Source organism: Corythoichthys intestinalis, chromosome 21, assembly GCF_030265065.1.
Source record: "Corythoichthys intestinalis isolate RoL2023-P3 chromosome 21, ASM3026506v1, whole genome shotgun sequence".
Lineage (NCBI taxonomy): Eukaryota > Metazoa > Chordata > Actinopteri > Syngnathiformes > Syngnathidae > Corythoichthys > Corythoichthys intestinalis.
In genome coordinates, this window is record NC_080415.1 from 7517990 (window position 1) to 7543409 (window position 25420).

General features: G+C 40.6%; 1 protein-coding gene across 1 annotated transcript in view; it reads right to left on the reverse strand.

The window, feature by feature from the left end:
- Positions 1-1785: 1785 nt before the first annotated feature.
- cbx7b (chromobox homolog 7b) overlaps positions 1786-25420 on the reverse strand; it is a 48731-nt gene continuing 25096 nt past the window's right edge. Inside the window, exons 5-6 of the mRNA XM_057826664.1 lie at positions 24117-24453; positions 1786-9332 (exon numbers count right to left, since the gene is read on the reverse strand). Coding sequence (XP_057682647.1) covers positions 9151-9332; positions 24117-24453 — 519 coding nt within the window. The 3' untranslated portion in view covers positions 1786-9150. The remainder of the gene's footprint in view (positions 9333-24116; positions 24454-25420) is intronic.

Below are 25420 nucleotides of genomic sequence, written 5' to 3' on the forward strand. Positions count from 1 at the left end.
AAGAGTCGAGACAGTTTTACTTTCATATCTATAAAGAATTTGGGGATTTAAGCATTTATTCACAAGAATTTTCAACGTAAAAAGCTCTTTGTTGTAAGGCTGCCACATTTACTAACAGACTAGCATCGTACTTCAACATATTTACTAGCAGGGCAACGGTTTGCGGTTCAAAGCCGAACCGTAGGGTTCGCCCTGTACTTTTCAATACGCCTTTATAATCCGCGCCTTATTTGTATTTGCAATTAATTTATTCCGAACACTTGTGGAATGAATTGGTCGAGCTCTGTGTGCTTGTGTGTGACGTGAAGCACAGCTGTGGAGAAATTCCCGCCCCGCAAGTAAATGTCCGATCGCTGTCAGCAGCTGTGTAATAGAAGCAGAGAAACGCCCTCTCTCCCTTACGAGCGAAGTGAAAGTGAAACAAGAAAGAAAACAAAACAATATGGCGAGCAGAGGAGTGGAGAGACCGAATTTTGAGGAAGCACAGGCCTCTTTCAAATCTGCGGTGTGGCAACATTTCGGTTTCCCTGTGGACTACAATGCGGAGGGAGAGAAAATATTGGGGAAAAAAAATAAAATAATAATAATTTTCAAGCATTGTTCAGCACTTGTTCCCTATGCTAATGGCAACACTTATAACATGACTCCGACACCTCAGCCGGCCGGCATCACCCACAGATATCACTTTCTCAGAGCAGGACTACCCCGAAGAGGACACCAGTGAAAACACACGGCGGGCTTCGTTAATTTATTTGCAACGCTTGACCCGCGTTACATTGTTCCCTCGCGAACATATTTCTCCGACAACGTAATCCCAGACATTTATGAAATGGCACGCAAAGCCATCGAAGATGATTTCGCTAAAGCACATAGTTTTGCCCTGACCACTGATAGTTGGACGTCCCGTGCTACAGAGTGCTACTACCTAACTGTGCCGGTCCATTATAATTCATACCTGTCAAGTTGTACGGTCTCGGCGTAATTTGTACACTTGAGCACTGATTTTTAAATGTGTACGCCGTACGTTACGTTCAAAATGTGTACGTTTTTCGTGCATTATGTTTTTTCCCCTCCGTTTGGATTTGTCACCGTTTCGACAACGAGACAATGTGCGTTAATACGTTGGTTGAATGACGCCAGAAAAGTCAGAGACACGCTGTAGCAAACGCGATGTTAGGCTAGGTGGCTCCAATATTTCATGACTGTAGCCGACAGCCTACAATCTACGCCGAGATATCTCATGCATATAGAACTACATACGAAATGAAAGACTCGATAGCGTTAGAAAACAGCCGCCATTTTAGAGCAGTAAACTTCTCAGAAAGGCTCTGTTGTAGTGAACCGTCCTAGCGAACCTAAGTAACTTTTTATCTAAAATACTCCTAAATCGGCAAAATCTTGACTTGAGTCTGTCTATCTTTAAAGGATGAAAAAGTTTTAAAATTTTCACATGTCGAAAGTAGACAGAAGGGAACTAATGCAAAAACGGGAGCAATTTTATCTACTTTAACGGTTGATTCACAACATTAAATGACCTCCAAACATAGCAAAGGTTACTATATTTTTGTTTTGTTTTAAAAAAAAAATGGAGAAAAAAAACATGAAAGGTAACACCAGTTACTTTGCCTAGTAACTTTTTTACAACTGTGTGTGTATTTCAGTAGTTAGTCACTACACTAGCCAAAGAGCTAAGAGCCATTTTAACAGTCGAAAATGTTTACCTTTTAAGTGTTTATTTCACTTTCTTAGACGCAAAATAAAGGCAGTTTTTTTATAAAAAAAAAAAAAAAAAAAAAAAAAAAAAAGCAAAACGCAAGCCGAAACCGAACCGAAACCGTGATGCCAAAACCGAGGTTCAAATCGTTGCACCCCTAATATTTACGTAAAATAAACGCTAAATGTCCAGTTTTTTGCACTTTTAACAAAGAATTGAGACTATTTTATGTCCGTATCTATAAAGAATTCAGGGAATTAAGCATTTATTCACAAGAATTTTTACCGGAAAAGCTCTGTTTACATAAGGCGGCTGCTAGCTACATTCACTAACAGACTAGCATTGTACTTCGACATATTTACGTAAAATAAATGCTAACTGCAGGTTTTTTTGTTGTTGCTTTTAACCAAGAATCGAGCCCGTTTTGCGTCAATATCTATAAAGAATTCAGGGATTTAAGCATTTATTCACATGAATTTTCACTGGAAAAGCTGTTTACATAAGGCGGCTGCTAGCTGCATTCATAAACAGACTAGCATTGTACTTCGACATATTTACTTAAAATAAATGCTACTTGCAGGGTTTTTTTTTTTTTTTGCTTTTAACCAAGAATCGAGCCTGTTTTGCATCAATATCAATAAAGAATTCAGGGATTTAAGCATTTATTCACAATAATTTTTAACGGAAAAAGCTGTGATTCCACTCGGTCAGCTTTGACGGCCACGCCAACAATGCAGGCCCCCTATTAATCGGCCCTGCGCCCTGTCAGTATATTATGAAGTCTATGCTTGGACTTGTGTCACTGTAGCGAAATAATGATCGTACATTGCTAGCTAGCCCATTTCAAATCACATTTAACAACTGTTGCTGTCAATAGCAGGGAAAGAGTTAAAGGATCTGTGTTTTGAGTAGTGTTGCAGTCATACCAGTATCGGTACCGATGCTGCACTAAAATGACCTCCCATTTCAAATGAAACGGATGTGTAGCGCCATCAGTGGCAGCCAATCAGTAAATAGCAGTTGCCTTGACATTGATGAAATATTCTTTGAAATAATAATAATAGTAAAAACCTAGTCATGACTTCATTTTAATTATTCGTGCATTGACTTTGATGGGAACCAGTATTGTTTTTGTCTACAATGACGATAATGAAAATATTTGGTCAACGAACAATTTTTTTCATGACGACGACGAGACGATAATGAGCTACAAATGTTTTGGGAGACTAAAACATAACGAGACTAATGCCAGTTTTCGTCTGACGAGACGAGATGAAAATACGCCATAGTTTCAGTCACATGTTCACAATATATGACTTTTAATGTGTAGTTAGCCTGCACCGTAACAGTGTCTGGTTGTGCCACTCGTGTGACCTGCTGCGCACCCCACTCCGACACACCGGTGTGTCGTCTCCAAACTTGCACACACGGTAAGATTTACTTTCTTTGGCCAGACAGAATATGCAATGTTGCTTTACCCTTCAAAGGTCTGTACTGAGTGATCATCACACACTAATTGTAACTCGTAGTGTTAGCATTAGGGTTGGGCATCGATGGGATCTGGGACTAACACTCCGATGCTCCCGGAACCGTTCGAATTTTCCGAAAAATAGCTGCCGAACAGCACGAAGAAGAAGCCACATTAAGCATGTGTTTGTGCATTGGAACTTGATTTCAACCATGGACACGGTGTGGTGGCGCTCAAAAGTTTGGCTCAACTTCATAAAGACAAATGACCAGTCAGCTCAGTGCAACATTTGCAACACAGCTTGAAGGCGATAGTACCTTTTCTGGTAGGCACCGTCTAATTGTTTGTATTACTCTAACACATTTAATATAATCAATCAGGGAATAGTATTGTTTCTTATATTTACTGTTTGACTGTATTACTCTAACATACCCGATATAAAATAACTAGAAACTGTAATTTCTGGAGAAATTACTCTGGGTCTTTGCTGTGTGGAGATACAGATCTTAGCCCCGCCCAGGTTGGTTTGGGAAATTTTGGGGACAATATCAGGTCACTTCCTGTTGATTTGGGGACATTTAGGGGCGTGGCCTGCTCATATCGGGTCATTTGGGAACATTTGGGGGGCGTGGCCTGGTCATATCAGGTCATTTGGGGGCGTGTCCTAGTGATATCTGGTCATTTGGGTACATTTGTGGGGATGCCACCCTCCCAGTTCAAATGGATTGGACGTCTACTAGTGATAAACCCATTCCAATTCACAGCAGAAACTTATTATTATTATTATTATTTGTTTGTAGAAAATCCTCGACCAATGTAACAATGTATCGATAATCGTTGTATCGCCATATCGTCAGACCATCGTTATTGTGAGCTTTGTATCGCAAATCTTATCGTATCGTAAGGTACCAAGAGGTTCCCACTCCACCTGGAGAACGGCTGATATCCAACAGATAACACGAATGATAAGACTCCAAGAGCCCCTTTGACGCTGAGTTTGTAAAATCTACAACCCTCGTTGCCCTGACAACAGTAACTCCTGAATCCTCCTGTCCAATCCACAAACAGACAATAATCCCAAACACACCCTTCTTCCTGCCCACAGCCTGCCCCGCGAGAGCCTTCAAAAGACTGAATGTTTAACTAAGCGTTGTCATTTTTTCCCCGGAAACCTTGTGTTGACGTGTGATATGGTGACCTTGGAGTGAGTTTGCCTCTCCACCTGAGTCTGTTTCGCCTTACTGATGATCGCTGTCGACCTGAATAAATTGTCAACTTGTTTTCGGTGAGCCTTCTTTAAACCTTTCAAAATGGAGTCAGTACAAAGGGTACTAAGGTGAACGGGCGGAGTTTGACCTTGTGGCCGGCTTGTCGGGTCTCGTCAGCCCAAGTTGTTGGAGCTGTGCCAGCGCGATTCCAGCAGTCTGGCTAGAAGGTCAGATTCCTTCAAGCTATATCATGCAAAGATGTCTGCACGACCAATATGATTAAACACCTCCAGCTTCATGAAATACACGTGTCTAGTGCCAAGTGCATAGCTGAGTGCTGCTTATTTGACACCCTGCGCCAGTCCTCTAACCAGTCAGTACCAGGTAAGTAAAACAATAAATTAGGTCTGTCTTCTCCTGCCCCCGCGACCCGACACCGTATTAAGCGGTAGATGATGGATGGATGGAATAGTACGAGAATAAATCGTATTATTACATTGGGCTAATCCAGCTATATACAGTGGAGCAAATAAGTATTTAGTCAACCACTAAAGTTCTCCCACTTGAAAATATTAGAGAGGCCTGTTATCGTCAACATGGGTAAACCTGAACCATGAGAGACCGAATGTGGAAAACCCCCTCAGAAAATCACGTTGTTTGATTTTTAAAGAATTTATTTGCAAATCATGGTGGAAAATCAGTGTTTGGTCAATACCAAAAGTTCATCTCAATACTTTGTTATGTACCCTTTGTTGGCAATAACGGAGGCTAAACGTTTTCTGTAACTCTTCACAAGCTTTTCACACACTGTTGCTGGTATTTGTGCCCATTCTTTAATGCAGATCTCCTCTAGAGCAGTGATGATTTGGGGCTGTCGTTGGGCAACACGGACTTTCAACTCCCTCCACAGATTTTCTATGGGGTTGAGATCTGGAGACTGGCTGGGCCACTCCAGGACCTTGAAATGCTTCTTACGAAGCCACTCCTTTGTTGCCCTGGCTGTGCGTTTGGGATCATTGTCATGCTGAAAGACCCAGCCACGTCTCATCTTCAATGCCCTTGCTGATGGAAGGAGATTTTCACTCAAAATCCCTCGATACATGGCCCCATTCATTCTTTCCTTTACACAGATCAGTCGTCCTGGTCCCTTTGCAGAAAAACAGCCCCAAAGCATGATGTTTCTACCCCCATGCTTCACAGTGGGTATGGTGTTCTTTGGATGCAATTCAGTATTCTTTCCCTCCAAACACGAGAACCGGTGTTTCTACCAAAAGGTTCTATTTTGGTTTCATCTGACCATAACACATTCTCCCAGTCCTCTTCTGGATCATCCAAATGCTCTCTAGTGAACCGTACACGGGCCTGGACGTGTACTGGCTTCAGCAGGGGGACACGTCTGGCAGTGCAGGATTTGAGTCCCTGGTGGCATTGTGTTACTGATAGTAGCCTTTGTTACTGTGGTCCCAGCTCTCTGTAGGTCATTTACTAGGTCCCCTCATGTGGTTTTGGGATTTTTGCTCACCGTTCTTGTTATCATTTTGACGCCACGGGGTGAGATCTTGATTGGAGCCCCAGATCAAGGGAGATTATCATTGGTCTTATATGTCTTCCATTTTCTAATAATTGCTCCCACAGTTGATTTCTTTACATCAAGCGTTTTACCTATTGCAGATTCAGTCTTCCCAGCCTGGTGCAGGTCTACAATTTTGTCTCTGGTGTCCTTCGCCAGCTCTTTGGTCTTGGCCATAGTGGAGTCTGGAGTGTGACTGACTGAGGGTTAATAGAGGTAACGAGTGGAGCCTCATTAGACCTTGTTAGAAGAAGTTAGACCTCTTTGACAGCCAGAAATCTTGCTTGTTTGGAGGTGACCAAATACTTATTTTCCACTCTAATTTGGAAATAAATTCTTTAAAAATCAAACAATGTGATTTTCTTTTTTTTTTCCACATTCTGTCTCTCATGGTTGAGGTTTACCCATGTTGACAATTACAGGCCTCTCTAATCTTTTCAAGTAGAACTTGCACAATTGCTGGTTGACTAAATACTTATTTGCCCCACTGTAGGCTAAAGAATATGTGTAAATGTTTTCTCCTTGAGCTTTTGAAAAATAAACATCTTTGTGAAAGTTCACTCCTGTGCAGAGAAACTTCATCATATTCAAACACTGTTATTTATATAAACGTTAAAAATAGACCTGTGAGAAATTCATAGTTAATAATATATAATATAAGGTCATTTAAAAAATATTCGAGAAGTTAAGAAATTAATATAAACTATGCAATTTTTTTGACCCTGCCTATTAAAAGAATTGGAATTGAGAATTGTTTAGAACCGGAATGGAAACGTTGAATCGTAATCGTTCAAATTAAAACGATGCCCAACCCTAGCATAGCATTAGCGTTAGCCTTAGGCTAATGCTAACGGCGAGCGTCCTTTTAAACTCTGGGACAACTTTTTAAAAATAGTTTGTGGCGTCCATTTAATTAATTGAAAGTAACGTAGTGTTTTCCTGCTAAGTGTGTATTATCACCAAGTTGGCGTTGTCCTTGTAGATGCTACGATATGTGTTAGTCTGTCAATGTTAATTCAAACTAGTTGGAAATCTTTATTTTTGGAGTAAATTTTCAAAAAATCTACAGACATTTTTAGTAAACATTTTTAGTAAACCTCGACTAAAATTAACGAAATTAGTCTTTTCGTCAAACAAAAAATAGATGAAGACACATTTTGAGATGACTTAAATATGATTAAGACTAATAAGTATTATTGTTCATAAGACTAAGACGAAAATTAAAAGGGCTGCCAAAAACGACACTGATGGGAACATCGCCCCTACCAACATGGCCGCCTTGAGGCCATGTTAGTAGGGGCAATGAACTTTTCATGCTTTGCCATGATTTGAATCACTAGTAGATTTCAATCCATTGGAAGTGGGAGGGTGGCACCGAATGAACGATTTTTAGCCCTCCCACTTCCAATGAATTGGACGCCAAGTGCCGTCAATGGCACTCATGAGTTAAAGGGGAAGTTCAGAATTTTTGACATGTCAATCTTCGAGTTAGCGGGAGTTCAATTCGTCGGTGGTGTTGATTTCAACAAATTCCATGCAGTTTGTTAGTTTCAGGGCTCCGGAGTGGCTAAGGTAGCGCGAGTCAATGGTGCGTTCTTAGCATACCAATAAAAAATAACGTATGCACACATTAAAATCACCGATGGCCCATGCAGTCAATAGTGTTGGCTATGATTTCAGAATAAAGTGATTACAATTTACCATTACATGTCACTAATTGTAATATGAACAGCAACATTTGTAATCCAGCAGCTCTGCAGGGAATAAACTGTCTAGGCAAGCAGGGCGGATTGATATCACTACGTTTTTTTTCACCACTGATATATATATATTTTTTGTGGGAACGAAAGGGACTCCCCAGCAGACTGAGCACGAGTAGCCGAAGCACTCCTCTCTACTGTGGTTGCATTACGCATCTAAAAAAATAGTCCTGCAGAATGAAATGAATGACGGCAGTTTGGTGTCACGTTGTTTTCGCCGCATGTTTTTCGTACAATGATCTGCATTTTGAATTTATTTTGACTATGTTAGATCTGTAAATATCGTTTTTTATTGGCATGCTAATCAAGCACCATTGACTCGCGTTAGCTTAGCCACTCTGGAACCCGAACAAAACAAACAAATAACTGACAAACTGGACGGAATTTGTTGAAATCAACTCCACCGAATAATTAAACCCCTGCTAACTCAAAGATTAAGACTAATGTCAAAATTCTTTCTCTGAGTTAAGTAGTTTGTGACATTAGTGCTGCAACGATTAATCGATTAACTAGAGTATTCAATTATAAAAAAAAAAATATTCGAATTAAAGTTTGTTGCTTCGAGTATTTGTTTAATTAAAGTGGCGTAATATTGGTTTATTTTGAAAGTGTTTGCATTTAGTTTTATTGATTAGGGTGGATACACTGCCCTCTGCCTCTTTTCTCATGGCTGAATCCAACTGCTTTCTGTTATGACCAACGTAAGCTAAGCTTTTTTTTGAGCTAATGTTTTTTAATGCATTCATAATTTAGTAGTTTATAGGTATATTTAGCCATTTTTTGTGGGAATGTGTGTCTGAACCATTTGTTAAAAGCATTGTAAAAAAAACTTTAGCATTTTATTCCATTTAAGCTAGCGGAATTTTTGTACGTAAGTTAGTCAATTGTTCTTTTGTTTTACATAGATCCTCATTTAAAAAAAAACAAAACATTTGAGGCTCAGCTCAGGTATTTTAATTTTTCATGTTCCTTATCCGATTACTCGATTATTTAAACTAACTAGTCCATCGATTAATCGATTACTAAAATATTTGATAGCTACAGCCCTATTTGACACTGAAGTGAGTATGCAGTAATTTAGTAGTTTCAAAAATGTGGTATTGATACAGTATTGACATCGACGGGGGTCGGATTTGGTATTGGGAGCTAAAAAATATGGTGTTAGTGCAACACTAGTTTTGAGTTTTTGACCACTAGGGGTTCCACTTAGCAGCATTTATATGACAACAGTAGTTTCAAAATAGAAATAAATTACGACGGTGAAACCGTTAGGCTCATTAAAAGTGCAAAGATGGCAAAAGATACTAAGCATTCCAAACCGTGACTGTTCGTTAGCCTTGCATTTTCTTTCTCCTGTCGACTACATGTAAAAAACGTGTCTGATCTGTGTTCTGTTCAAGTCTGAGCTCCGAGGATTATTTTTCAAACGTTCACACCTCCAGCCCCAATTCCCGGAAGAACCCTCGAGCCGCGCGCGCCTCTCGGAAGGTCACGGTGAGAGCGTTGATGGTGACGTCGGTGACCGTCACCTCCGCCGGGCCGACGGCGGGCCTCCATGTCGCGTCGGGGGTCTCTGCCGACACGGGGATCCATTTTGCAGACTTCAACTGTCCTGCATTAGAAAAAAAAAAGAACCATCAAATACAATTTTCTGGACTAAAAGTCACACTTTGTATTAGGGGTGGGAACCTTCGGGCAGCTCACGATACGTGATACGAGGGTAGGGGTGCACGATATCCATTTTTTGAAAACGATATCGATAATTCCCTGCTCTTCAAAGCCGATACTGATATCGATAACCGATAATAAATATATAATTTTTAAAATGTATAACCTGAGTTTTTGAACACCTGGAGGTTTAAAAAAACAAAACAAAAAAACTAGTGGCGGATTCAACATAGATTTGCCTTTGATCTCACCAAATTTTTCATAATGACATGAACAAAACAGTGCATTTCACTTCTGCACTGACCGACAGCTAGCTAAGAATGAATGCACTTCCATAAAGTGCTTGGTCTTTTCTTGCTTTTATGGGAAGACACTCGTCTTAATATTGTGAAAGTACAACAGAAAAATACACATATTCAATACTCAATATACAACAAACTGCACAATACACTTATGTACACAACTAAAGATACACGATAATATCGGCTACCGATAATTATCGGCCGATAATGGCAATTATGAGGTCATACAGATAATAAAAAAATCGACCGATAATGCAATCCGATAATTATATACTTGATTTAGCCTCCAAATGTGCGCAACCAAGCAGTTTTCTCCACTTCTTCACTGCCGCCTGCTCAACCCCTCCCCTCTCTGAAGCCCCTGTGGGAGGAGGGGTTTAGGAGTACGGCGTTATAGAGGAGGCGGTGTTACACATCAGTGTTGACACTGTTGAGGCACTCTCACTAGCGTGCGTTGCTTTTCCCGTGTGTGAAATGAAATAAACGATGCTCTCGCCATCTACAAAACAGTTCCTCAAGGCCTAAAGAAAGCGCCCTCATTGAACACCACTAGCACTAACCCAGCAGCCATTTAAAACTGCATCACAATGATTTTTGGAACGAATATGAGGCTGCTGCTAGCATGAATGCTAAAGCTATTGTTAACAAATAAACTATAAAGGAAGCTACGGGGCTTGTGACGATACAGAGATGCTGCGGTCCTCCCGGAGTCGGGGGGTTTGGGAATGCAGCCCAAAGCGAGTGGTAAACTCCCATCTATGGCTAAACACCTCACGAGATCGATAGTTGACAAGTAGCTGTCTTCCGACGGAGCCAGCAGGTGTTGTGCCGAAAAATAGCCGCCCCGCGTGAAATGTCCCCCCTGACGGGAACGCTTATTTATAACGCTTTATTGAGGTGAAAACATCAAATGTTTTCATGGACTCGTTACAGTAATGGATTTACGACTGTAAAATCACTTTTAAATAAATAAATTAGACAAAATACTAGTACTTTATTTTACTAACAAATCGTGGACTGGGCCACATAACCATCTTTGAACAGAAATGTATTAGTCTACAGGTTTTCACGACCATATCTCAATGACAATCACACAGTTATGACATTTAGTTCAAGCAGAGTAAAATAATACATATATTCACGGTATACGAAAATCGTTTCCATGTCCATCGATTGGTAAGAAAAACCTGTACGAGTGACGTGTGGGCGCTCAACAATAAAATAAATAAACAAATAAATCAAATAAACGCTCAATAAAGCGTTATAAATAAGCGTTCCCGTCGGAGGGGGACATTTCACGCGGGGCGGCTATTTTTCGGCACAGCACTGGTCCGGCAGGCCGCCGCCGCCTCGCCCTAGGCGGGTAGAGGATGAGAGCAGAGCCATGCACCGAATGCGCCGCAGCGAGCCGGCCTGGGCGGGCTGATATCCAGTACGAACTTAGCTGCCGCTGCCACTCCGGTTCAAGACAGAGGCCTGGCGCGGGTGCTAATTTGGCTGCTAATTTGGCAGCCGGGCGGACTGAAGGGCACAGGCGGGAGGAAATTCCCGAAATGACCCGATAGCCAAATCCCTGGATGAAAAAATAATGCAGTTTATACGACCACGATTCTTCGTGAAAGACATGCCGATCACATCAGTTTTACCACGGACATTTACACAGGTGATGTCAACAAACCATGTTTATCATGACGGCACAGTGGTTAGTTGATAATTGTAACATGCACCAAACGACACAAAGAAGTCATCCAGTCAGTAATGCATTCAGTACGCTTTAAATTTATGACGTCTTAATCAGATCATTCTTCTTAAATCTAGTCAAATAATTTTCTCCATCTTGTTTGAGTGTTGAAGACTAGTTGAATGCGCCAGATTATTCCACTTACTTGAACTAAATATTGCAATTTGTTCTTATTAAGCCCAAACATCTAAAAAAATAAGGTCATTTTCACCTAAATCAAGAAAAAATTGCTTTCAAATAATTTTTTGAACCATTGAACATTTCTGACAAATTTTTTTTTTTTTTTTTTTTAAGATTATGTATAATAATTTATTGCTTAAAATAAGGCTGTTAATCTTATTTTCAGATGGCCATTTTTCTTCAAGAAATCTGAGTGAAATATACTTGAAGTGCTGGCAGTTAATTTAACTTATTTCCAATAGATTTACACTGAAAACAAGGGACTTTAACTAGTCTTAAGGAGCTGTGTTTTTGCTGTGTAGTAATGTTATACTTTAGGAATGGCATACTTTTAAAGCCATTTTTGTGCAACTTATGTATTTACTCTGTAAGTAATTGTTGCCAAAAGTTTACCATTACACAATGTCAGACAATCTGTCTTTATTTAGATGTTGGAATTTACTACTACTACTACTTGTTCACATTTGATGTTGAAAAAAAAAGAGCAATATTATTTTTGCACAGCAATATTTTCTCTTGTGTATACTTTAAAATTTTACATAAATCTTTAATAAAATTATCGGCTTGACATTATCGGTTATCGGTTGGAACGAGGAGGAAATGATCGGTTATCGGTATCGGCTGAAAAATGCATTATCGTGCATCACTATACACAACTATTATACAGTGCTGCTCAAAAGTTTGTGAACCCCCTCAACATTTTGGAATTTTCTATTATTTCAACCTGATTTCCTAATCAATCAATTCAGTAGTTTTTTTTTGTTTTTTTAACAGTTGTGTTGTCGAGACTAAATTAAAAAGAGTTTTCATCAACTGATGTAGGTGCAAAATTGAACTGTTTGGTCACAACCAAAACCGCCATGTCTGGCGAAAAGTCAACACTGCATACCACCAAAAGAACCTTCTCCCAACAGTGAAGCATGGAGGTGGGAATGTCAAGATCTGGGCTTGCTTTTCATCCTCAGGACCTGGACAACTCCACATAGTCCAGGGAATCATGAATTCTGAGGAATATTGTCAAATCCTAGAACATAACCTGACGCCATCTGTTTTGAAGTTAAAGCTTGGCAGAAGGTGGATCATGCAACATGATAATGATCCAAAGCATTCCAGCAATACAACCAAGGAATGGCTGAAAAAGAAGAAGATTCGTGTTCTGGACTGGCCCAGTCAAAGTCCTGACCTAAATCCCATTGAAATGCTGTGGCGGGACCTGAAGCGAGCAGTTCATGCCAGACGCCCATCAAACCTCTCTCAACTGACTGCGTTCTGCAAGGAAGAATGGGCAAAAATCCCCCAAAGTAGATGTGAGAGGCTGATTAGTCACTACAGAAACCGTTTGGTTGAGGTAATCTCTGCAAAAGGAGGCGCAATATCCTATTAACTGAAGGGGTTCACATACTTTTGCACACATGATATCTGAGTTTTTCTTAAATCAACCACTTTTGTTAAATAAAGAATGACAATATAACTATTTCTTTTGTTTCAGTCCATTATTTGGAATGTCAGTATTGTGGATTTGGGTATAACTTAACATTTAATAAGGTTATTTTAGTTTTTTTTACAAAAAATCTGACCATCGCTGTGGGGTTCACAAACTTTCGAGCAGCACTGTATGTATAGCATCGAAACATTAAAAGCATCTAATAGGTTGGGGGGTTTGTGGGATTTTCCACTGAGGTTATTTGTGTGTTTTGCTTTTTTAAGACAGTTTACAATATTATTTGCACGTTTTACTGACTGACTATGCAATTTCTGTTATTTATAATGTTTTGTGTTTGTCACTGAATAAACAGGTCAGTTTCTTGTTACCAACCGTTGTGTGTTATTCAAACTCACCTAATTCAGCTGGCTAGTTGTTATCAAGAGTACTAAAACCCTTTTCAACATGAGTCTGACAACTAAGTAAGGAGGCTAAATAACTTCAAACTTTAACACATGCTCAGATAGGCCGGTATCGGTATCGGCCAGTATCGGTATCGGATTGGAAGTGCAAAACAATATCGGTATCGGATCGGAAGTGCAAAAACCTGGATCGGGACATCCCTAATCAAAAGCTCTATTTGTCTTGTTGTTTATCTTATTTTGTAAAAGGAAAACATTATTCAGATGTTTGGGATGCAACTAAAGCAAAAAATAGCTGTGTTAAAGAGCATATGACACGAGAAAAAAAGTCTTAAATGGCATTATTATGTGAATTAGAATCATATTTTGAGACGATTCGACTATATACAACAATTTAGAAAAGCACAGATGACGAGAAATTAGTCTTTTAATCTGCCGGTTAGCCACGCCTACCATTATAGGGCTTTAGCGTCCCCAACAGGTGGATGACGTCAGCGGTAGACTGGGCTCATCGGTTTTACTATTCAGCCCATTGAGGGGGAATTATTCAGAACGAGGAAAACGCGACGAAGAGAGCCGCATAATGTAATTGTTTCAGTCTCTCTACTCCAATATTTTTACAGGATATTCTTTCTATCCAAGTATTTTCCCCAATAGCTATATCAATGGCTTGAGAAGGACCAGTCAGCCCGTCGAGGGGGAGCTATTCACAACGAGGAAAACGCGACGAAGAGAGCGGCAAAATGTCATTGTTTCTGTCTCTTTACTTCAGTATTTTTACAGGATCTTTTTATCCAGTATTTTCCCCAATTGCTAAATAAATGGCATGTTCATGACAAATAACAGTCTTGTGCTGAATGGAATATGAAATAATAAAAATGCATTTATTCAGGACGACATGGCAAAATTACTCCATAATGGTCAAAAATGTCGACTTCAACTTTACTGTCGCACCTCCCGAACGATATTTTATGACACCTAAATCGGACATATGTCATTTCCCTTCCCCGGCTTCGGAGAATGTAAACAAACCAGAAGCCGTGACAGCTAGCCGACATGCTAACCGAACCGAGTGATGTTTCAAAGTCTTCGAAGTGGAAAATCACACATAACTATCCTGGATTATTTGACATGACGACCCGGTTGTCGATTGTCTTAGTGGATCGGCAAACCGCCCGGCGGAGAGCAATTTACAGTTCGTTCCCCGGAGGAGGGTGGCTGGATTTGTTGTGCAGCTAACGTGCTGCTGCTAATGAGCATTAGGAGAGCTTTTTACATGCCTATCAATGATCAAACGTAAGTAGTCCTTCATTTAAAGCAGTACTTCTCAAATAGTGGGGCGCGCCCCCCTGGGGGGGCGCAGAGCGATGCCAGGGGGGGCGCATGTGACCTCGGGGAACATGCTTTTTTTTTTTTCTTCTGCCGTACTGGAATAAAGTGTACTTGCGCATCCACTCAGTGGGTGGCAGTGGCGCTCTCATTTTCAGAGTGCGTGCAGTATTTTTAGAACTAAGGAAGAGCACTCATTACACAGAAAACAAATATGAAGAGCAGTGCGCCGCCGCCGTTTTCGAAAGCCGTTTTCCGACCGGACTCACTCACGCAGCGACCCACTGTCTTGTCCGGTTCTCACGCCGCCGCCCGATAAGTGCCATTTTCGGCTTGGGATCGTCACGACGACCGCCCTCACCTACGGTTCTACCTCGGCCGCCGAGAATGCGCTTTGTTCGTGCCGTTTGCCTTTTAGCTTTGACTTTTAATACTGTGGGTGATGAGGAAAGACTGTTTACTGTGTTTAAAAATAATTATAGCGGACCGCCAGAAGCCAAATCAATTAAGACGCCACTTAAAGACATTCGACCCCAATCTCATTGATAAGCCGCTTGATTGTTTTTCAGCGAAAACGTGCCGAATATTGCCAACAATCGTCCTACTTTGTCAGTGTTATATCAGTAAACCAGTGAGCATTGTTAGCATGCTCATTGCAAAATGACTCCACACCATTGCAAAGGAGGTAATACTGAGTGTGAGCAGCAAAAATAAAAACTGTCCTTCTGTCCAAGGACACTCTTTTTTTCCTTTATTCATTTTTGTTTTTTCGGTCAAATTTTTTGGCATATTGTCCTCATGAGTGAATGTTTGTAATCAATTTGAATTTGTTATTATTTACTGATTTTATTACATTTTATTTTTCAGTATCAAATGGTCAAAAATGTACCTTGAGTGTATTTTTACAGTTTGAATGTGACTTTTTTTTAAAATTTCAGGCAAATTGATGCACGTCAAGTCTTCTGTGTTACAAACAAAACAATGTTAATAAAGTTATACTTTATTATAAGTTGATCTATGTTACTTTTTTTCTTTATTAGAAAAAAAGGACACAATATTAGGCAGATGCGTATTTATAATAGTAATAATACAATACTACAGTAATAGACAATACTATTTACAGTGGCGGCAGAGAGTTTGGGGGGGGGCGCGAAACATTTACGTCTTGCTTGGGGGGGGGCGTAGCAGAAAATAATTGAGAAGCACTGATTTAAAGGAAGTTTGTAGTGTTTACTTTGTAATCGCTGTATTCGTATTTGACATAATACAAAACGTTTACTCACTTCCTCGTCAGTCCAATGGTCCCACAGTAAATATCCACGGTGAATGGGAACCTTTTGAAACTCCAAAAAGGCGCATACGCCTCTCCCTCATACAGAATGATTTTTCTGCAGCCGTTTGGCTGGCGTGATGCGAAAAATAAACGTATTAATCCGCAAAATCAGCTGAATCCTTCGTCCTCATACACAACAGTACACTGTAGCGTGAAGAGGACGTCTTCTACCGTACACGTCACAGCGCCCTCCTCCTCAATGCAAGACCGAAGCCGGAAGTCACTCATTTTCATGGCGCGGGATTCAAAAAACTAAATAAAAATAGCGATCGCTTCCACACACATCCAAGCGGCCCATATCATTCAGGGGCATAAAATACCGCGTGTATTATGAAATAAACATGCTTTTTCGTGTCACAGGCACTTTAAAGTCAAACTTATGTTTGAAATGTACGCTTTCACAAAAAGCTCAATTTCTCAGTTTTTCCATCAGAAATTGGAAAATTGCAAATTAATTTTCTAATGCTGATTTCTAAAGAATGGAAAAAGATATGAACAGAGTCTAATCTTTCTTTTGGTGGGTTCCATGTTTATATAGCAATACAACAGAATTTTCTGTGGGCCTTGCAAAATCAGTCAAAATCCAGTAAAACGGCCGGGAGCGAAGGGCCTTGCTCCGGTGAAAATGGCTGGGAGTGAATGAGCTAACGATGTTATTGGATTTATCGGGATGACGTCATAATTCCTATTATCGGACCGATAATTATCGGACCAATAATTATCGTGCACCAGTGTACGAGGGTCACAGTAATGATGACTGAATGGAATAGTATATTTTCTCGTATATTCTGTTGGACTGTTTGTATTACTCTAACACACTTAATATAATCAATCAGGGAATAGTATCTTTTCTCATACTTACTGTTTGACCGTTTGTATTACTCTAACACACCCAGTATAAAATAAATAGCATTTATTTCATAGTTTAAGAAAAACAAGCAGAATATATTCTATATTATGAACAGTTAGACTTGAAATGATTAAAATTTGTAGCACCAAGACAACGGGCAGAATAGATATAGGACGCCTTCTGACCACGGAAGCCCAATGCGCGCATCATGCCGTTGACTGAGTAAGATTGAGCAGGTAATAGGCAAGACATCTACAAGCCCACATCTGAACCACCAAATCAGCTCTTCTAGACAGTCCAGAACAAATGGCAGGACATCTCTTTCTTGCCACAAGGAACATTTGATACAGAGGAACCCGCGACCGAGAAGTGAATACTCAGCACTCACATGGGTGCTGAGGATGGCAAAATCCTTAACTCTTGTTGCCCTGACAACCCACAACAGACAATACCGTATTGGCCCAAATATAAGACGGTGTTTTTTGCATTGAAATAAGACTGAAAAAGTGGGAGTCGTCTTATATACGGGGTCTAGACGTTATACCCATTCACGATGCTAGATCGTGCCAGATATTATTGGAGCGAATGCTGAACTTGAGGAGTAATATTCTGTCATGACAGATCTAAGCTACTCTCAAGTTTAACCAGTTTGTACTATTTTATTGAATGTTTTTCCTTATTCAGATTTGTTTCAAAACTGCAGTTACAGTTACACCTCACTTTGATGGTTAATACAGTTATTGCAATTTTGTTGTTTTATTACAATAGATTGGTTTATTTACATTTCAAAAACCAGAAGCCATTCATTTACGAATGTGATTGCACTTTAGTTTACATATTTAAATGTTCAGATATTATGATTTGAATTAGGCAAAATGAGATGCTTTTTCTCTCAAATTTATTGTTATAATCATTTGTTTCAGATGTACTGTAATTATTTTCTGTATGAAAATTAATTTGGTGTTCAAAGAGTCTTTTTTCAAACTTGAATCTTGAAAAAGAGGGGGTCATGTTATAATCAGGGCCGTCTTATATTCGGGCCAATACGGTAATGCTAAACAACGCCCAAACACACCCTTCTCCCGGACCACAGCCCGCCTCACCAGAGCGTTTGACTAATCCTGGTCATTTTTTTCTCTAGAATCTTTTGTTGACTTGAGATATGGTGACCCTGGATCCAGTTTGCCTCCTTGCCAGGGTCTCTCTGTGCTGTATGATTGCTGCCAACTAGGAATAAATTGTCAACTTGTGTTTCGAAGCTTTTTTCCAGCTTTTAAAATGGAGCCAGTATAAGGGGTTAAGACTAAGGTGAACGCGCAGAGTTTGGCCTTTTGGCCGGTTTGTCAGGGTTCTGCCAGCCCGGGTCGTCAGGATTCCGCCGGCCTGGGTTGTCAGGATTCCGCCGGCCCGGGTCGTCAGGATTCCGCGGGCCCGGGTCGTTGGAATTGCACTAGCGCGGTTCCGCTGGTTCGGCTGGCGTGACTCCGGCAATCTGGCTAGAAGGTCAGATTCCTTCATAGACGCTAGAGGCCCGATTCATTTCAATTACGGCAGCAGTACCATTCCAAACTTCCTAAATCCGGGACTGTTGGCAACCCTAGCTTAAAGTGCCTGTGACACGAAAAAGCATGTTTATTCATAATACACGCGGTATTTTATGCTCCTGAATGAAATAGACCACTTGGATGTGTGAAAAAGCTATCGATATACAGTGCCTTGCAAAAGTATTCGGCCCCCTTGAATCTTGCAACCTTTCGCCACATTTCAGGCTTCAAACATAAAAATATGAAATTTAATTTTTTTGTCAAGAATCAACAACAAGTGGGACACAATCGTGAAGTGGAACAACATTTATTGGATAATTTAAACTTTTTTAACAAATAAAAAACAGAAAAGTGGGGCGTGCAATATTATTCGGCCCTTTTACTTTCAGTGCAGCAAACTCACTCCAGAAGTTCAGTGAGGATCTCTGAATGATCCAATGTTGTCCTAAATGACCGATGATGATAAATAGAATCCACCTGTGTGTAATCAAGTCTCCGTATAAATGCACCTGCTCTGTGATAGTCTCAGGGTTCTGTTTAAAGTGCAGAGAGCATTATGAAAACCAAGGAACACACCAGGCAGGTCCGAGATACTATTGTGGAGAAGTTTAAAGCTGGATTTGGATACAAAAAGATTTCCCAAGCTCAGGCATGAAAATGGGTCAGGGGTTAAAAAGGTGAGAAAGGTGTGGAGGAAATATGTTCCGGCGTTCTGCCAAAATGTCCGCCGTCGGCAAAACGTCCTACATGTGGCGAATTTGACCATTTTAATTTTTCACATAAGGCTTAATATTCGAGTTAACGGGGGTTTAATTAGTTGAAGGAGTTGATTTCAACCACCATTGACTCGCGCTAGCTTAGCCACTCCGGAGCCCTGAAACTAACAAATAACTGTCAAACTGCACAGAATTTGTTCAAATCATTTCCAACGACTAATTAAACCCCGGCTAACTCAAAGATTAAGCCTAATGTAAAAAATTCTGAACTTCCCCTTTAAAATAAAGACCATTGAATATGGCCCTTAAAATGTTGTCTATAAAAGTTTTAGAGCAATAAAACAAACAACACAAATGAATAAAATGAACAGGAATCCTTCAAAGTATTTCATAATGGGTCCAAATTATTTTTCGAACAGATCATGTGACTATAGAACCTTAGAGACAGCCGTTTGCATTGCTTAGCCAAAACTACAGCTGAGGAGGCAAGATGGATATTTAGAATTTCTTTAAACCTAAGCTTTCAAAACCCTCAACAACAACTGAGCTTGAACCGAGGATTGAGCACGAGCAGTATCAAAAAGTCCTGGCTGTCGTGTTACCTGTTGTGCTGTAATTCCAAGTGGTGCTTGAATTGGATGCTTATAGCGGTGGACAGTCTTTTTGAGCCAGCGCAAAGTTTGCAGCGCACGGAGATATTTTTGTTATCTTTACTGGACAAAAATGTGAAGTAATGGCTGTGTTTCCAGTGTGCAAATGCAGCCGTTTGTAGTATATCTCCCGCCTATTTCATTGCATCCTGGTGAGGTAGCAAGGCTATGTTGTTTTGGCCGCAAACTCCCAGCGCTCACGCATCATGGTAATACACGTGACCCTTTTTGTTCCATCCCCGATTAAAAAATGTGACATGTGATGTCACTCCCATGACTACAGTATTCTTCATTCTACACACATTATGGGGCAATAACAAAATAGTAACGCACAGGCATCAAGGAAAGTAATTTTACTCAGATTACTGATTTAGAAAAATGAACGCGTTAGATTGTTCTTTACTGAAAGAAAGTAATCAGATTAGTTACGCATTACGATACCGCGTTATTGACAACACTGCTTTTATATTACCGTTAAATACACAAGCTTGACGCTACCTTAACGGGAGCTATTTTTTCACCGGACGCTCCGGCAGTGTTCAACGCAAGCTGCAACGAACGGCAGTAACTTTGTCATACCACAAAATATGAAAATGAAAACCATTACTCACTAAATTCAATATGCTGGCAAATGCATTCATCTAAAAACAATTGGGAGTGATACTTTACCTCCTCCAGCGAATGTGAATTTGTGCTTAGTACAAGATCATCTGTCGCAATTAGCGATCTTTGACGCTCTCTTTTTTTTTTTTTTCCCTCCCCGCATACAAACTTGTTTCTCTCTCAGCGGCTGTGATTAACCTCAATGAAGTTGCTGTCCTAGCTAAGCCTTGCCTATCATTCGTCTTTGTAAGTTTTTAGTAACTTTGTGTATTGAATTTGAAAGGAAAATGTGTGTTTTGTTTTTGACGAACTTTTTCATGAAGCTAAACTGTTGAAGCTACTCACATGTGGAAAAATACGAGTGTACAACGTTTTAAATGTATTCATTTGGCATATTTCAGTTACCACGATTTGAGAGATCAATAAATTGAAGAATTTACGCCTTGCGATTGGAGTGCTTGTTTTTGGGTTTGCTGGAATAGCGTCACTGACACACGCAGCATCAAACAGGGGAAGGGGTAAGCGCTGCCGCGCCAAGCTAATTCTGGCTGCATTTTCGACACATGAAAAATAACGAATACGTACTACTGTATGACGGAAAATTTTAGTGGTTTTGTAACCGCGACGTTTTCATAGCATGGTAATCCGTGAAGGTAACTGGCACATGCCTACAAACGACCCCCCCCCCTTAAAAATTTTTTCTCCTCGGATCTACACGATTCACGTAGGTCATCCTTTTTGACTTCAAAACGGCGAATTTCGCCGAAAGGTGAGAGATTTTCATGCCTGCAAGCTTTAAACATCTCAAGGAGCACTGTGCAAGCCATCATATTGAAATGGAAGGAGCACCAGACCACTGCAAATCTACCAAAACCCGGCCGTCCTTCCAAACTTTCTTCTCAAACAAGGAGAAAACTGATCAGAGATGCAGCCAAGAGGCCCATGATCACTCTGGATGAACTGCAGAGATCTACAGCTGAGGTGGGAGAGTCTGTCCATAGGACAACAATCAGTCGTACACTGCACAAATCTGGCCTTTATGGAAGAGTGGCAAGAAGAAAGCCATTTCTCAAAGATATCCATAAAAAGTCTCGTTTAAAGTTTGCCACAAGCCACCTGGGAGACACACCAAACATGTGGAAGAAGGTGCTCTGGTCAGATGAAACCAAAATTGAACTTTTTGGCCACAATGCAAAACGATATGTTTGGCGTAAAAGCAACACAGCTCATCACCCTGAACACACCATCCCCACTGTCAAACACGGTGGTGGCAGCATCATTGTTTGGGCCTGCTTTTCTTCAGCAGGGACAGGGAAGATGGTTAAAATTGACGGGAAGATGGATGCAGCCAAATACAGGAACATTCTGGAAGAAAACCTGTTGGTATCTGCACAAGACCTGACACTGGGACGGAGATTTATCTTCCAACAGGACAATGATCCAAAACATAAAGCCAAATCTACAATGAAATGGTTCAAAAATAAATGTATCCAGGTGTTAGAATGGCCAAGTCAAAGTCCAGACCTGAATCCAATCGAGAATCTGTGGAAAGAGCTGAAGACTGCTGTTCACAAACACTCTCCATCCAACCTCACTGAGCTGTTTTGCAAGGAAGAATGGGCAAGAATGTCAGTCTCTCGATGTGCAAAACTGATAGAAACATACCCCAAGCGACTTGCAGCTGTAATTGGAGCAAAAGGTGGCGCTACAAAGTATTAACGCAAGGGGGCCGAATAATATTGCACGCCCCACTTTTCAGTTTTTTATTTGTTAAAAAAGTTTAAATTATCCAATAAATTTTGTTCCACTTCACGATTGTGTCCCACTTGTTGTTGATTCTTGACAAAAAAATTAACATTTTATATCTTTATGTTTGAAGCCTGAAATGTGGCGAAAGGTTGCAAGGTTCAAGGGGGCCGAATACTTTTGCAAGGCACTGTATTTATTCTATTTTTTTAATCCCACGCTACGAAAATGATAGAGCTCCGGCTTCGGTCCTGCATTGAGGAAGATGGCGCTGTGACGTGTACGGGAAAAGGAGTCCTCTTTACTATACAGCTGTACTGTTGTATGAGACGGACTAAGGATTGAGTTGATTTTGCGGATTAATTCGTTTATTTTTCGCATCACGCCAGCCAAACGGCTGTATAAAAACCTTGTTGTACGAGGGAAAGGCGTGTGTGCCTTTTTGGGGTTTCAAAAGGTTCCCTTTCACCGGTGGATATTGGCCAAAACAAGCCCTACTACTGTGAGACCATGGGACTTACGAGGAAGTGAGTAAACATCGTGTTTTGTATTATGTCAAATCCTGGGATCATTTTAAGATGTAGGTGGCTTGCATTTTGTGGCTGACATGCTCCTTGTCCCCTCGGCCGACGACCGGCGGCTTGTCGCACATCCCCCCGCCGGGAGAGCACTATACTCGGCTTATTGCCCTCTTTGTGTGCCCGGTGTTCTGTCAAATTTTCCAACCGATCAGAAATGGCAACTTTTGTTTTAAAAATAGCCACGAATACAGCGATTACAATGTAAAGACTACAAACTTTCTTTAAATAAAGGACTACTTACGTTTGATCATGGATGGGCATGTAAAAAGCTCTCCTTATACACATATTGTCATGTTAGCTGCCTAACAACTGCAGCCGCCCTCCTATAACTCTCTCGCTGTTTACGTCTTCGCCGTGTAGTAAAGCATTATTTTGCCATATTCGTGTTAACCATTTGGCAGCTACACGCTCCTCCGACGTCGGCCGGTTTGTCAGGCGGCCATTGTCCAGCCGCTTCCCCGCAAACGAGCCCTCTGCCCTCAGCAGGGAATTGACGAGCTCTAACTTGTTTGCCGCTGCGCGGGTTGCCGATCGGTGAAGAAAATCGACAACCCAGTCGTCATGTGAAATGATCCAGGCTAGTTATTTCAGATTTTCCGCTTCGAAGACTTTGAAACATCACTCGGTTCGGGTTAGCATGTCAGCTAGCTGTCACGCCTCTTGATTTGTTTACATTCTCCGAAGCCGGGGGAGGGAAATGACATAAGCCCGACTTAGGTGGCATAAAATATCGTTCGAGAGGTGCGACAATAAAAGTGAAGTCGACAGTTTTGACCATTATGAAGTAATTTTGCTATGTCGTCCTGAATAAATGCATTTTTATTATTTCATATTCCATTTAGCACAAGACTGTTATTTGTCATGCTCATGCCATTTATTTAGCTATTGGGGAAAAATACTAGGATAAAAATAAAATCCTGTAAAAATATTGGAGTAGAGAGACTGAAACAACGACATTTTGTGGCTCTCGAATAATTCCCCCTCAATGGGCTGAATAGTAAAACCAATGAGCCCATTGTCCCGCTGACGTCATCCACCTCTTGGGAACGCTAGAGCCCTATAATGGTAGGCGTGGCTAACCGGCAGATTAAAAGACTAATTTCTTGTCATTTGCACTTTTCTAAATTGTTGTATATATTCGAATCGTCTCAAAATATGATTCTAATTCACATAATAATGCTATTTAAGATTTTTTTTCTCCTGTCGTACGCACTTTAACACTAACTTGAATTCAATATTAAGTGTCTGTTCTTGGTCTCATTTTTTTATATTTTACTGCTGTGAATTATACTCCAGAGCAATTTATACCTGAGCTCTTCTCTGTAGTCTCTTCCTCGCTCTCCTCCACTTCTTCTCCAGTGTGCTCTTCAACTTCTTCTTCCACTGTCAGCCTTTTCCAACGCTCCTGCGCCAGCCTCGTGTTGAGGCATCCGCTCCGTTTGCGCCGCTCGTCGTACCGGGACGCCCTCCTCCAGGCAATGTACGACCGGTCCTCTTCTTCATCGTCATCGTCCTCTTCTTCTTCTTCTTCCTCTTCTTCTTCTTCCTCTGGGAGTAGCGAGCGTGTCAGGGAGAGACGTAATCGTGGTTTGGGCACGTCTGTAGTCTTGTGAGCGCTGCGGAGATCCATGGTATAGACTGTGTTCTGAATTAAGACGAAAAAAAACAAACATGAGTCACGGGAAGTACAGTGAGTGATCCCTCGCTACTTCGCGCTTCAAACTTCATCATGAAATTTTTTTCAATTAAAACATAAATGAATAAACAAATGCAGTATTTTATAGAGCTGTCCCGAGCTGATCACAAAGTCTCTAACTCTAGCTCCTGACACTTTTCTTGGTCAGGCAGTGCATTGGAGTTGCTTATTAAAGTTAACAATGAGGTTTGATTCTTGCCAGAGACGCGGGGAAACCAAAACATCAAAGTGCCGCATGTGTCAATCATCATTAAACTTATTCAACACTTGCTGTGGCAACTCATTGTGTGTAAGTGGGCAGCTTCAGCGGATTTGAGTGGAGTCACTCAATAAAGCATTTAATAAAGACAAGCATTTTTCCACTTTATTTATGTTTAAAAATAATTCGGTGGGAGTCACATGTTTAAAACTTCTCAGAATTATTACATTTAAAGTGCTTAAAAACCATTTGTTATCTGGGTCTTTGCCTAGGCAAAGGCCAGATAATGTTGTTCTGCAACTTTATTCTTCTTCTACATCTTACTCTCCGCGTTTTTTTCGGCGCGCCGCACAGCCCAAACCACTTGACCGCTCGGCACCGTTCAAGTATCGAAACGTACGGAATTTTCACATGACGATGGCTCTTTTTCAAATGGACCCGAAAATTTTTTCGTTCGTCCGTATACAGCATTTTTTTGAAAAATTCCAAAATGTATATAGTCCTACAACTTTTGACCAAATCACATAATTTGGGCATCAAAATTTCTGAGACGGTGAGGGGCATAAAAGTTGTATAGAGAATTTGGAAAAAATTACAGTTCCCTGCAAATTTGGCAAAAACTTTCCCATTCATTTTTAATGGTAAATTTCCCATTCACGTCCAATGGAATTTCCAATGGAGTTTAAATTGCATTGATGCCATTGACGGCCATGTATG